The sequence below is a fragment of the Drosophila biarmipes genome, chromosome 3R (genome assembly GCF_025231255.1).
Source record: "Drosophila biarmipes strain raj3 chromosome 3R, RU_DBia_V1.1, whole genome shotgun sequence".
Lineage (NCBI taxonomy): Eukaryota > Metazoa > Arthropoda > Insecta > Diptera > Drosophilidae > Drosophila > Drosophila biarmipes.
The window spans coordinates 20167287-20181488 of NC_066616.1; the positions used below are offsets into that span (position 1 = coordinate 20167287).

Below are 14202 nucleotides of genomic sequence, written 5' to 3' on the forward strand. Positions count from 1 at the left end.
TGATCACTGATCGCTGATCGGAGATCGGGGATCGGGGATCGCAGATCGGTGGTGTGAAAAGGCATTTGTTGCGCGGCCGCCGCTAACGCCGATGATGATGTTAATGATGATGATACCGAAATGATCACGATCCCGGGGGTGCTGAACGCAAATAGGCGGAGTTTTAATTTAATTAAAAGTTATTAGCAGGCAGCCAGTGGGGTTTTCTCGAAGAGGGGTGCCTTTGTCCCCCGCCAAACGACCATTAATGATCGCTTTAGTGGCTGGCAATAGGCCATAGATATGTGGCAAGGCCTCTTGCGATCACCACTTTTTCGGGGGTAATTGGCGCTGCCATGATCGGCGGACCTTATTGATCACCAGCCGATCGCCGGCTGATGAGCTGAGCGACATGTGTTAGATGGTTGGACAACTCATTTGGCCGTTTGGGCCATTGCAAATGCCAGACACGTACGCGCCTCGAACATGGCGATCAACACCGTGGAGAACGATGATCGGTAATCGCCGATCATGATCGACTTGATCAGCATCTCCCACAGATCGCAGATCGCCTGATTAATTTGTGGCGCTGGCCCGGCTGTCTCAGCTGTCCCGGCTGGCCCCTGCCTCTTGTTTACGGCCATGCTGGAAAATTGTTTCAATTAATTTAGTGATTAATCCCAGTACGTGATCGGCGTAACAAAGCCGGCAGCCCGGGCAAACTGGGCAACTGGGTCGTAAAACGCAGATTAAGTGCAGCCAAGTGGCGCGGCTTTTAACTCATTCAAGACGCCAGAATCCAGGGGAATCGTAAACCATATTCCTCCTGCGGCCCATGAAGATGACCCAATTTCCTTTGGCTGGGCCATAAAATCAAACTTAATTTGGTGTTAATGCGGCTCGGTCACAAAAGGCGCTGATTTTGATTGCCCCTGGAATGGAATGGCCATAAAGGGGCATTGAGGAAATTATAAACGCATAAACCGGCGCGGAAAAATCCAGAAAAAGAGAAAAAAGGAGTCGCATGCCAGGATCTCAGGTGCAGAGGCTGTCTCATGCATATGCATTTGATTTATTAACCTTTCATAGCCATTCGTGTCGACAACAACGGCCGGCTATGCAAAATTAATGCGCATTGAAACGCCAAACATGCAAGGCCTAAGACCCGATCTCGATCCACCGGCACCACCACGACCATATAGCCGCCAGATTCCGATTCAGATTCGGATTCCAGGTCCCCGCCAGCCAGCCAGCCAGCCAGCGATCCTTTCATGTGCCTCGACATGTGTTTGATGCCAAAAACAGCGACGTTCGCCGAAATCTGGGGCTGCCGGAGCGGTGGTTCTTGAATACCACCGCGAAAACCACCAAAGCCACCAGCCACACACCACGCAACCACCGCTCGGCGGTTGGTACAGTTATGTCAGCGACGTTTTTGGAAGGCCTGCCCAAATGCCAGACAAACTGGCACTGGCACGCAGCCCCAGCCCCAGCTCCAGCTCCAAAAGATTTCCCAGTTTCTACCCCGGCAGTTTATTTTCCTTTTTGACAGAGGCGGGTAATTGCGGGGTTTCGAGGGGGTCCACGGCAGACAAGGGGTCAGGAGAGTCAGGGGAGTCAGGGAGGCCAAGATCAAATACGGTAGCCTTTTGCGGAATGGATCGCAAATCGGCGGTTCGACCGACAACCGACAACAATAAATTTGCGTGCCAACACTTTTGAGTACACTTTGTGTCGAGAGGGGCATAAAAGATTTGCGATCAGGGAGATCTTGAATTTGAGGAGAGAATATAAGAACATACTAATATATGTACTATACCACTTGTTAAAGATATCTAGTAATGGGGGAAAATAAATAATCTAAGTTTATTCTAAAGTATTTAAAGATCATGAATATGATCTGGTATTTTGGAAGAATTTATGCAAAAGTAAGATGCCTTATCTCAACCTAGTGATTGGTTTAGATTGGTTTCAGTAATCAAAATATTTAATAATATCAGTAATAAAACTGGGTGAAAATGTAAATACATTTTTTGTCATATTCCCCTATAAATGTCTCTTTAAGAGTATGGACTCTTCGCATCCCAATTGGCTGGCCATTACCTTAACTGACTTATGCGAACGCATTTGCATTGTGTGTAACCTGCCCGACATACTTGTATGTCCGTGTACTGCCATGCTTTTGGTCCATGTAAGCGACGCCGGCGTGTGTGGGAAATATTTGTTGAACCATCGAGCCATCGAGCCATCGGTCCATCGGCCCATGGCCAGTAGCAGCAGGCACCTCCGATTCTGAGTCCCAGGGTCCCAGCTCCTCCAGCTGCCCCTTCAGCTATCCCAGGTGCAGTTATGATTTATGCGATACTCCTTCTCCGCCTCCTGGCCAACTGCTCAGCGCTTTGAGGTGAGGCCCCAGTGTTTCCAACGGCGTAAATTATATCGGGCTTAGCATAAATCGTCAATTACAGCACATGATTATTATTAGGGATTATGGGGACCAGGCTGGGCTAAGATGGAAAAATAAAACCAGGGAATATATAAAGAGGACACGCCCGCACGCCAAGCCCAATCCGGCCGAAAGGTCTGTTTAAACGCACTTTTAAGCGCCAGTTTTAGCCGCCTCAACCCATTTTGCCATCCTCCTCGCCAAAAAGCCAGCTTTAAATTATGGCCTAGACCGCGACGGAGGCTAAGGGCCTTTGGTAAGAAAAAAACTGGCAGATAAAACCACTTTAGGGCCAGCTTTGTGAACAGTAGCCAGAGAACAGCGAAGATCGTGTTGCCCGGCATAGGAGGGATATCTAATACAATTAATACACCTTTCATTAGATTCGCCGACTCGAATCGGGTTGTTTCGTTTTGGGGCCCCGTGTTAAAAGCAAGATATCAACGGCCTCGAAGCCTAAGCTGATCCACCATAGATACAAAGATACATCATCCGCCCGGCACAATATAAATCAATCAAGAGCCTACAAGTTCATTGACAGCTCGCACAGCTTGCCGTGCCCCAAGCCCAGCTCCGCTGTCCCGTTGGTAACAATTTCCAGCCCCACATGATCCATGATCCTCGGCTTGGCAGGCCGACTGGCCAACCAGAAAAGAGAAAAAGCCAACAGCCAGAGACCAGGGACCAGGGACCAGCAACCGCCTGTCAAATTGCCGGACCACATTGTAAGTTATGATTAGCTCACGCGCTTAGAGATTTAAGGCCGGAAATGACGTGCAGGCAAGGTGGAGCCAATAATTCAAATTCGAATCTCCAATAGTTTTTGAGTGATTGGAAATGTGATTCGGGGTCTGCGCTTTCGGCTCTCTGTTTTCCATCTGTCTCGAGGGTTATTGCATTCTCATTCATTTATTTATTTTTGCCATTCGCCCGCTCTTGTGGCAAATGCAAACACACCCGCATAATTTCGCCTGGCAGCAGCCCACTCGCAATGGGATGATGCCGACTTGCCACGCATAGTTTATGCATAAATTATCGACTTCATCTATGGAATTGGTCTGGTTTGGAAGCGGGTTTTCGGATCTATTGGCAGAGGTGAAGCCATTTGGTGTGCGCCAAGAGCAGGCTAGATTTGGATCATATGGCTACATAAGAAATATATAGTTGCCTTGACTGAAATATCTGATTAAGAAATACTATTGTGGGCCAAAAAGTAAGGCGAATTTGTTTATTCTTCTCAATTGATTCCATATCCTTTAAAATAATCCCCTCCAGATCAAATACATTTGTGCCAACTCTTCTCCAATCCTCGTGCCAAGTAGTTCCTTCCCAAAATAAAAAACATTGACTAAAAAATCCAAATAAAATATGTATTTTAATTATTTGTTATTTTTTATTTTTTAATAATATTTTTCTGCATTCAATAAATATCAACTAATCCATTTTCCAATGTCAGCCACAATTGCACTTCAGTTATCTCTCCTTTTTTTGGTTGTTTAATTTGCTGGTCGAAAAAGTTTCTCATTGGCATATTTCGCTTATAATTGGCTATAAAAATTCATGTTAATGTGCAATTAATCATATTAGCAATTAACTTTATGCTGTTTGGCTGCTCTGCACGAGATCTCTGCGAGATGGTTGCAGATCGTGTCGCCCAGCTCGGCCCGCCAGATCGTGTCTCCAAGAGCCGGTCCCCATTTCCCATTTCCCAGATTCCCAGAGCCAATGGCCCCGAAGGCTCCGAGATGCGAGTCGCGAGTTGCGAGAGCTCCAGACTTTGAGCCAATTTTCCAATATTTATTTCTATGTTCGAAACGCTAACAACTTGCGTTCCGTTCTGGCCAAATTGAAAAGCCATACGGAAGCTGAGAATCGGCGGCCCGAGGAGTTTGGCACTCGGTGGCCAGGAGGATTGCCCAGGAGTGCATAAAATTTAAGTATTATGACCATACACTGCCTGGCGGTGGCCGAGGCCGTCTTAAACCCGAGCTTCCCTGGTCCCCGGCTTTACGAGGTTGTTAACTGCTGAAACTATGCTAACCACTCATGGGGATCCTCCCATTCCGGGCAGCAACATCAATTAATCAGTCAGGCGCAACGCCATTTGGCACAGAGCGGGTCTCCCTCGGCCGCAATTGATGGTCAATAATCGTTAATTGTTTTCGATTTTCGGCCAAAATCCCCTCGATGTCCATTGTTTGGCTAACCCTTTTCGGGGTCGCCATAGAGACAAACGCTAAACGATGCCCCATTGTCTTTGCAGCGCACAGCATGTGTTCTTTGATGGCTTTTTCTACTCGAGTGTCATTCATTAGAGGGGCTTTCTTCCATCGCGGCTACTGGTTGGGCCCCTGGCCTTTCGGTATTCGCCATAAGTAGCCCATAATTAATAACTGCTAACTTACTTAGCGCGCTATTGTCCCGCCTAATGAATCCCATTCCGGATTTTCCACCTCTGGCGAAGCGTGAAGAAATGCCTAAGGTGGCTAGAGATTGGTTTTAAATTGATAACTATTTGTTGATGTTTGATAAATACTAACGATTCTTAAAATGTTTTTAGTAAATTAAGTTAATAAACATTTTTTTATAATTATAATTAACCTATGATTTCTTTTAAAATTAGATTTCAATGTTCTCATTACTATAGCTTTTTTAAGATATTTTCATTAGGACAAGCTCTCATATAAGATTTCTCACTGATCGTTAATAATTTTATAAGGTATCGTTGGAATAGTTCCGGAGTGTTCTGAACCCTCATAATGATATTCATGAAATTATTCATGGCGCTGGAAAATATGCAACACTTTCTGGCGGTCGACCCTCGTTGAGATACTTTTTCGACTCAATTGAACGAATTTAGAACGAGCGCGGTCGCCGCACTCAATTACATTTCACTTTCCAAGGGAAGGCCGCCACCGGCACCGCCACTCAGATACACACATGTGAGTCCCCTAGCCCCTATGCCGTGCCCAATCCATCCATACCATCCACACGAATCCCCGTTCCTCGACCCTTCCTCTCCTTTTCCGCCCGGGATTATACAATGTGTGGCTGGCGTTCCGTACAATTTTGTGTGTTTTCTGTATTTGTTTATGCGGCCGCCGCGAAAATACATTGCGGCGATGTGTTCTCCAGGCCGAATGTTGTGATGGGGGAACATGAATTCGTTTCATTTGTTCCCTCATTTAATTGAAGAGATTTATTTTGCAGAGCTGGCGCGCTTCTGCTCGGCGTTCTGTTCAGTTGCGATCGGACTGCGTGCCGTTACAGTTGGAAAATCGGAGGAAAATCGACAGCGATCGATCGAATATATCATCAATAATTGTGTTTAATAATTAATGCAGCCGTGCAGTGGGCTGTAGAAACACATTGGGAACGGAGAACGACGGCAGAGTCAAGTGTGCAACAGTTTCTACTTCTGTTTAAGTGCCCAAGTGCCATCTAAATACGTACTAAAACATTTCAAGAATTTTAAGTGGAAACACTCTCGAATTCCGTGAACTTTCTCAATTGTGTTTTTGGTGAAACATTTACAATTTGGTCGAAGGCGAGAGAAATTCCAACGCAGAGGCAGAGACACTTTGGATATTTGGCAGGAAGCTTTTTGTCTTGGAGCAACGCACATTGTGAGGTAAGTCTTTAAAAATATATATGCCTTCGCCTCGCTTTGGTTTACTAGAGGTTGTTTTTTCGCTTTTTGCGTAATTGCGCAAATCACTTGTTTGGTCTACTTTTTGATTGACCGCATGAGCAGCAATTTGACTTTTCACCCAAAGGCCAAAATGTGTAAAGAGTGCCGTGGTCCCCAGAGCAATTTGTGTCGTTTATCTCGCTGTGTATGTGGTCAATCGTTCAATTATCTGTTCTCTGACCACCCCCTAACACACTGAATATGGCCAGTTCGGTGCTCGACAGCCCCATAGAATACGTTTTTTATTTGGTTCGGCTCTGCCATGGTTCATGCTCAAATTGAAAGCACTTTTCCACTGGGTTCCCATTCTAATTTATATTTATTTATTTGCTTTTACAGCCCAGCCGATGCGGCAGAGCTGAGAAAATATTTCAAATTCATAATTTAGTTTTCTGTTATGCCTTTATTTTTTTTTTTTTTTGTTCCCAGCTTGATTTTGTTTATTAACCAGCAGCATCTAGACTCTCGGGGGAACATGCAATATTTTCTAGCCGCGTAAACAAACATTTCAACTTGTCTGCTCTTTGTCCGACTTGCTCCCCATCGGTGTGTATAAGGCTATAGCTATTTGTATATATTTATCGGGTATCTGTTCTGTCGGTCGGGGAGCTTTACGCTGCCCTCTTCTCAGTGTCTCGGGTTCGGTTCCGCCGCCTTTGGCCATCACTCAACTTGCTCCCTGACGATCTTCGGTCCCTACTTTTCTGCTCTCTGGTAATCTTATTTATGAATGATAATTAGGACTAGGTTTGTTTAGCTTTCCTGCTATTATCTCGTGCCAGGTGGGGGAATCCAACAGCATCGGAATGGCCTTTTGATCTCTAGTGATAATCAAGTGAAATATTGCCAAAAACATGGAATTAAACAAAATTCTAAGAACACTTTGCTGCAGTTTAATGGTTTGCAATATTCTCAGTTTCTATAAGATGGGAATTTATAACTTTTGTTTACCATTAAAACGCTTCCATTTTATTATTATTATTTCCGTTTTCTTAAGATTCGATTATACAATTTTTGTTTATCGGTTTCTAATTGAATGGTTTAGCTCTTAAGTCATTCCAAATGTTTGTCTTCATTACTATAGAGTAAACAAAGAGTACATTTTTTAAGGATTGATCACAAGTGGTGGAATCTTTGCTTTAATTTATTTTCTTCGAGGCATAAACTTTATTAATGAAAATCGAATTTTTTTACTATATAACACTTTTACTTATTAAGAATGATTCAATATTTGTGAAATACACACAAATCGACAGTTCTGGAGTTACTCATTGGAGTTCGAAAAAGGAAATGACACTTCCTTAACTTGGGAGACATGACTCAAAAATGACTATAGTTTTTGATCGGTTCTTTGGAGTTTCAAAATTTTAAATGTCGATTTGGGTATTCCAACTCATTTAAATTGGATTGGAAAGACAGATAAGGAGTCGTGATTGTGCCTTAGAAACATTTTCTTCTGAAATTGGATAATCTTTGGCTTTGCCTTTCGACAAAGTCGGTTCCGTACACCCGACCTCTGCTCCGTCTGCTTCTTCTCGCTTCCCCCAAGCGATGCAACCTTCTCGCTGTCACGTACTGAGAGGCATCTGGTGGATAGATGGATGAACGGATGGATGGATGGATGGATTGGGTGGCTGGAACCTGCCGACGAGCCGTGCGAAATAACAGACTCGTGCCGGTCTCCACTTGGCGTCGAAGAATAGGCGGTACCGCGAGGTGGCGGGGTCACCAAGTGCGTCACTTGGGGTGAACCCGTGCGAGTGTAATGGAGCCCGAGTGGCCGGCGATTCAGTTCGACAGGAGGTGTGTGCTGTTTGTGTACTTTGCAAACACTTTTCCGCACCCTGTTTGTTTATTTTCGCCACGAATTTCGGACTGCACAGGAAATATACTAGAATGGGCGGTCGTTTTCGATGGAGGTGAAGGTCAGCTCGCCGTGGGGGATAGGAAAATCTATTCCATTTTATTTTTGGCAGTTTCCGATTTGGCGGATGGCTTCCTGGAAGTCAGAATTTTGGATAACCCTTCGTCGGCTCGACTTCCCCTCGAGGGCCGACGACAATGTCTGTGCAACACATGTGGCACACGATCTTAGGTAGATGTGTATATGGCTGCGGCTGATGGTGTGCCCACATGTTGCAGTCAACAATAGAGCAGCCAATGCAAACCGAAACAATATTTGCCCTTGTCTCCGCGACTCTGGCTGGAGGCGTGGCCCGGGGGCGGGAGAACAGAGACAACACAGCTCAGTAGTCTTTTAATTCCTTTAATTTTTTGTCCGCCAGATGTGGGCTGAATGTGACTGGAAAGATCAGCAGAACGGCGAGAGAAACTGTGTCTGTTTTAATTGAAGATGAGAGAAATGCTCGGGGAAAACGAGAGCTACAGAAGCGCAGAGATACAAAGATACAGCGGGCGATGGGGCGAGCATATGTGAAAAATTAAGGCTGCCGTTGAAAGCGAAAAGATGCGGGACGCTAAAGGCAACGACCAACAAAACAGAACCACACTGAGAATGGAAATGCGACTTTCACATAGCACGACTATAGCATAATCATTCCTACAGTTTTTGAACTATGCAAAATTGATAATACTTTTTCCAAAAGAAAAATATTTGTTTAAAAATATAAACAAAATATCCGCCATTTTTAAAAATATTATTTAATTTTTAATATTTACTCTTTTTTTCTTAAATATTTAAGACAGGAAAATTAATGTGACAAGTAATAATTTTCTTCTAAATATTTAGGATAGAAAAAATAAAGAGACAAAAACTGTTAGGACTGGACGACTATGACTTAATATTTCATACTCTTCATAGGACTCTTTCCCCTTCTATAGTTGACCAAGCATACCTTTCTCTGCTACAAGTACAGGGTATTAGACATTGGAAGTATAACGGCAAAGTGGAAGCGACTCGAGGGTCTACTAAATTGAGTCGTTCTTCCCCGACGCCGGCGCATTGGGTAGGACTTTTATGTGGGAGAATTGAGATAGTCCGAGAGAAGGGCGATCGGGGGAGAGACAGAGAGAGTGCCGGAGAAATAAGAGAGAGGGAGATCATTGCGATCACTGGGAATCGGAATTGGCATTGGGCACATTCAGTACACCGGACTACCCAGACCCACTAGGAACACTTTTCGTTCAGCTCCGTGAAAATTCACAAATCGCTAAAAGTCGGGAGGTATTTTCTCGACCCCTCTAGGGAAACGGAGAAACGTGAAAGAGTTGTGCAAAAAATAGAATGGAACACTAAACAGAACGACATTTGAGGGCGCTCTTCTTATGCAGCATATACACAACCCGACAACAAGTTGAAAAGAGTTGCCTCTGGCCAAAAAGGTAAACGTCAGGACAGGTCGTAATTTTATGGCGATCTTAAAAGAGTGCCAGCCGAAAAATCTTTATGTGCCCACGGCCATAAAGCTATTTTCAAAACCGATAAAACATGCAACGCGTAAAAGATGAAAAACCTCAGTGTTTCTCGCTGTGTTCGCCGCAACAAAACACATTCTGAGCTCATTCCTCTGGACCATTTTTAATTTATGGCACGCGCTGGACAAAAATCACAAACCGGGTATACGAGAAATGTTGAAGAAGTTACCGGAAATGTGCGCGACATTTTAATTGAGCTCGCCAAATGGAAATGGCCTTTAATCGAGTCAAGACCAAAAAGAATCTCTGCAAAATGTCTGGAAAGTTTATACCCCAAGAGTGCCTATAAACAAAGTGGAAAGGAAATTCGTGGAGTCAAAGAAACGGATGCATCGTGTATACTTCCCATAGCAAAATTAGTTTTCGCACTTGTTTTTAAGATTTAGGATCGCCTTCGATTAATACACCCCACGGATGTGATCATAAATCTAATCGTATGCATTCTTCCAGGTGTTGCAGTCACATCAAACACGCTCCAGACAGTCCGCACCCCATCCAAGCTGCCGAATGATCTATGGAATCCGCGATCATCCTCGCCCACGAGTGGAGCTCTTCTGGTGACAAGATGGCTGCCATAAATCCATCAACTCACTGAGTATATCGCGCACACCACAGCCCCACCGGCGGCATTGTTTTTGGGGGAAAGTATTTCCGTTACACCCACAAGATATAGTGATCATCAGGGGATCATCATCATCATCGGCATCCGATTGCAATCGTTGGAGAAGTGGAGGAGTGGCGGAGTGGCGGAGTGGATCACTTCAAAGGCGCACACATGTTGCACTGAAGAGGCAACTGTAGTTGTTTCCATTATAAATTAGAAACTAGAAGATCAGCGATCTTCTTCCGGCGCAGGCGAACAAGGGCGAGCGGTCCGCACAGAGCGGAGTACTCTAAAGTGGATTTCCGGTGAATAAAAAACCAGCAGCACATGCGACAAACTCCGGCAAGGGAGTTGCAGTTGCAGTTGCAGTTGCCGTTTCACTTTTGAGGGTGCTGCCTGCCCTTTTTTCCTTTCCTCCGGCAAGAGTTACAAAAATAAATATCCTAAAAATGGATGCTGCCTGGAGTTGGCGAGTCAGTCCGTCGAGAGTCACAATGAAGAGCGGTTCGCTGGGAATACTGCTGCTGGTGCCTCTAATTTTGCAGCCTTCGTGGCAAGTAGAAGGTCGTCGTCATGTGGCCAGCAGTCAGGAGCTGCCCAAGGATAGCTTGGCAGCCAGGCAGAACAGAACTCTACCGAATGGTATTACCAATAATATAACCAATCAAACCGTAACGGATCTGGACGATGGCAATGCGGACGACGATGATGTCAAGGCGGATCTCCCGGAAAGTGGCACTTCGATGCCCTACTGGCGCAATCCCAAGAAGATGAGCAAGCTGCACCTGCGACCCTCCGGCTCCCTGGTCACCTTCAACTGCCATGCGCTGGGCAGTCCGGAGCCCAACATCACCTGGTATCGCAACGGCACCGTGGAGCCCTTCACCCGCGCCTACGGCACCATCAAGCGGAATCGCTGGACCCTGACCATGGAGGATCTGGTGCCGGGCGACGGGGGCAACTACACGTGCAAGGTGTGCAATTCCCTGAACTGCATTCGGTACACCTCCCAGCTGATAGTCAGCGATCGGGTGAATCACAAACCCATCCTGATAACCGGTCCCGTGAATCTCACGCTGGAAATCAACGAGAGCGGCGGCATGGACTGCAAGTATCTCTCGGATCTGACCAGCAAGAAGGCCTGGATCTTCGTGCCCTGCAAGGGCGTGAACAACTGTTCCAACAATCGATCTATTGTGGGCGAGGATCTGGATAGGCTGAGGTTCGAGAATGTGACCATGGAGGATGAGGGCTGGTACACGTGCGTGGAGAGCAACAGTCTGGGCCAATCCAATAGCACTGCCTATCTGCAGGTGGTGCGCAGTCGCACGGACATGGAGACCGGCGTGGTCAGTGCCACTCTGAACTCGACCAACTTCATAGTCCTGGCCTTTTGCATATGCACTGTCATCTTGATGACCGTCCTCTTCATCTACTATGCCATACGAAAAATGAAGCATGAAAAGGTGCTGAAACAGCGCATAGAGACTGTGCATCAGTGGACCAAAAAGGTGATCATCTTTAAGCCGGAGGGGGGAGGAGATTCCAGCGGTTCCATGGACACCATGATCATGCCGGTGGTGAGAATACAGAAGCAGCGCACCACAGTTCTTCAGAGTGGCAACGAACCGGCTCCCTTCAATGAGTACGAGTTCCCACTGGACTCGAACTGGGAGCTGCCCAGGAATCAACTCGTTCTGGGCGCCACCTTGGGCGAGGGAGCATTTGGACGAGTGGTCATGGCGGAGGTCAACAATGCCATTGTGGCGGTGAAAATGGTGAAGGAGGGGCACACGGACGACGACATTGCCAGTTTGGTGCGGGAAATGGAGGTGATGAAGATCATAGGACGCCACATCAATATCATCAACCTCTTGGGCTGCTGCAGTCAGAGTGGACCTCTCTATGTGATCGTGGAGTATGCTCCCCATGGCAATCTGAAGGACTTCCTCTACAAGAACCGACCCTTTGGCAGGGACATGGACAGGGATGGTTCTCAGCCGCCTCCATCGCCGCCGGCCCATGTGATCACCGAGAAGGATCTGATCAAATTTGCCCACCAAATTGCCAGGGGCATGGATTACCTGGCGTCGCGACGATGCATCCATCGGGACTTGGCAGCCCGCAATGTCCTGGTCAGCGATGATTATGTGCTGAAGATAGCTGACTTTGGCCTGGCCAGGGATATCCAGAGCACGGAGTACTACAGGAAGAACACCAATGGCAGGCTACCCATTAAATGGATGGCCCCCGAATCGCTGCAGGAGAAGTTCTACGATTCGAAGAGCGATGTCTGGTCCTACGGCATTCTGCTGTGGGAGATCATGACCTACGGCCAGCAGCCGTATCCCACCATCATGTCCGCGGAGGAGCTCTACACCTACCTGATGTCGGGGCAGCGGATGGAGAAGCCGGCCAAGTGCTCCATGAACATCTACATACTGATGCGACAGTGCTGGCACTTCAACGCCGACGATCGGCCCCCCTTCACGGAGATCGTCGAGTATATGGACAAGCTGCTGCAGACCAAGGAGGACTATCTGGACGTGGACATAGCCAATCTGGACACGCCGCCCTCGACGAGTGACGAGGAGGAGGAGGAGACGGACAACCTGCAGAAGTGGTGTAATTACTAAGCGAAACTTACCAAGGAATACCGGAAAGAGATCAAATTGTCAATAGGAGATTATTTGAAAAGGGTTCAAGTGTCTACTTGCCTATATAGGAGGAATCCTAATAATCTTTAAAAGATCTAAGTTTACTACGAAAAAGTATCGTAAAATCCCAGGAATTGTCCTTCGAAAAAACTATCTACTTTCGAATTTATGTATATAGCTCTGATATAAGTCTGTACATCTTCTGAACACTTCACCAAAATTGCACCAAAGGCGTAAACCAAAAACTAGCAGCAGCTCGAATTTAAACCCACTTTAGCTGTTACTTTAGATATACTATAGGAGATACATTAGAAAGAAGTAAGACTACTAATAAGCTATGGTTAAGAGTCGGTTGTATTTCTGTTGTATTTCTGATTGTACTGATCTTTGTAGTATTCGCAGTTTTATACTCGCTAAATTATACTCGTAGCCCCTAAGCACAACAATGTTCTATCCTAGCGTTAGTTGCATGCCCGCAGTGCCTTATGAAACAATAAATGTTGTACCCCCAACTTGTATTCGAAAATGCAATCGTAAACATAGCCATAACCATGGGTAGATACGAAGAGAGTCGCCGCCGACGACGACGACGAGAGATCATGACGTCTCAATTTGAAAATCTGTGAAAAAAATAACACTCGATTTGAGGCGCACGAGGCACGCGCGTCACTAAACGAAAAATGATGAATGGAACGGCCTGCGGTCCACTCTGTTGTTTTTTCTTCCTCTTAAACATAGGTATTCCTATGTTTTTCTCGATTTTTTATTTTACCGAACCGCCGGCGAGGTGTGAGGGGATTAAGGTGGGGTTGGGGTCGCGGCGGCGTTGGCGGCTCGTTTGTTGACGCGCTAAATGCCAAGAGCGTCGGCGATGCAATTAGACGATAGTACAAGGCCCGCGTTGGGAGAAGAAAAATAAGTTTATAAAGTATTGTAATTGCGGGAGATTTGTGGAGTGTCCGATTTTTGGGGGGGTTCCAGGGGTATTCGGAGTCCGGCCAGGGGCCAAATGCTGGCCCACTTAGATCTGTGGGCCGTCGTGGTCCCAGCGATCTTGCAACATTGTGTGTGATACTCGCGAGATATATGAGCACTGGGGCAAATTTAAATTAAAACTTGTGTCTTGATTATGAGCCGGTCTAAGCCAGGGATCAGCGGTAATTGCCATGACTTAATGTGGGTGTGGAAGCCAACAGAAGTCCAAATTGATACTGGCTGGCGTACTTATTCATCGCCTAACCTGTTGTGGGGCACGAACAAGCATATGTATGTTTAATTTTTAATATTTTTTAACTACTTGACATTAAGATGCGTGTATTTTAAGACAATCTCCTTATGAACATAATATTTAGTAGTTATTTCTTTCTTATATGTGATATCACATTTTTTT

General features: G+C 45.9%; 1 protein-coding gene and 1 long non-coding RNA gene across 3 annotated transcripts; both read left to right on the forward strand.

Annotated features, from left to right (window-relative positions):
* Window positions 1–2476: 2476 nt before the first annotated feature.
* Window positions 2477–3775, forward strand: LOC127011545 (uncharacterized). The gene is made up of 3 exons (XR_007764566.1): window positions 2477–2681; window positions 2809–3638; window positions 3701–3775. It is a non-coding gene; the product is annotated as an uncharacterized LOC127011545 (long non-coding RNA).
* A 1904-nt stretch (window positions 3776–5679) lies between these two features.
* LOC108025237 (fibroblast growth factor receptor homolog 1) lies at window positions 5680–13330 on the forward strand. 2 transcript variants are annotated; one of them, XM_044095636.2, is made up of 2 exons: window positions 5680–6056; window positions 10002–13330. In XM_044095636.2, the coding sequence occupies exon 2, from the start codon at window positions 10605–10607 to the stop codon at window positions 12789–12791; it is 2187 nt and encodes a 728-aa protein (XP_043951571.1). In that variant the 5' UTR covers window positions 5680–6056; window positions 10002–10604; the 3' UTR covers window positions 12792–13330. The 2 variants fall into 2 exon arrangements, with proteins under 2 accessions (XP_043951571.1, XP_016951076.1); XM_017095587.3 differs by lacking the exon at window positions 5680–6056 and adding an exon at window positions 9230–9458.
* Window positions 13331–14202: the final 872 nt, after the last annotated feature.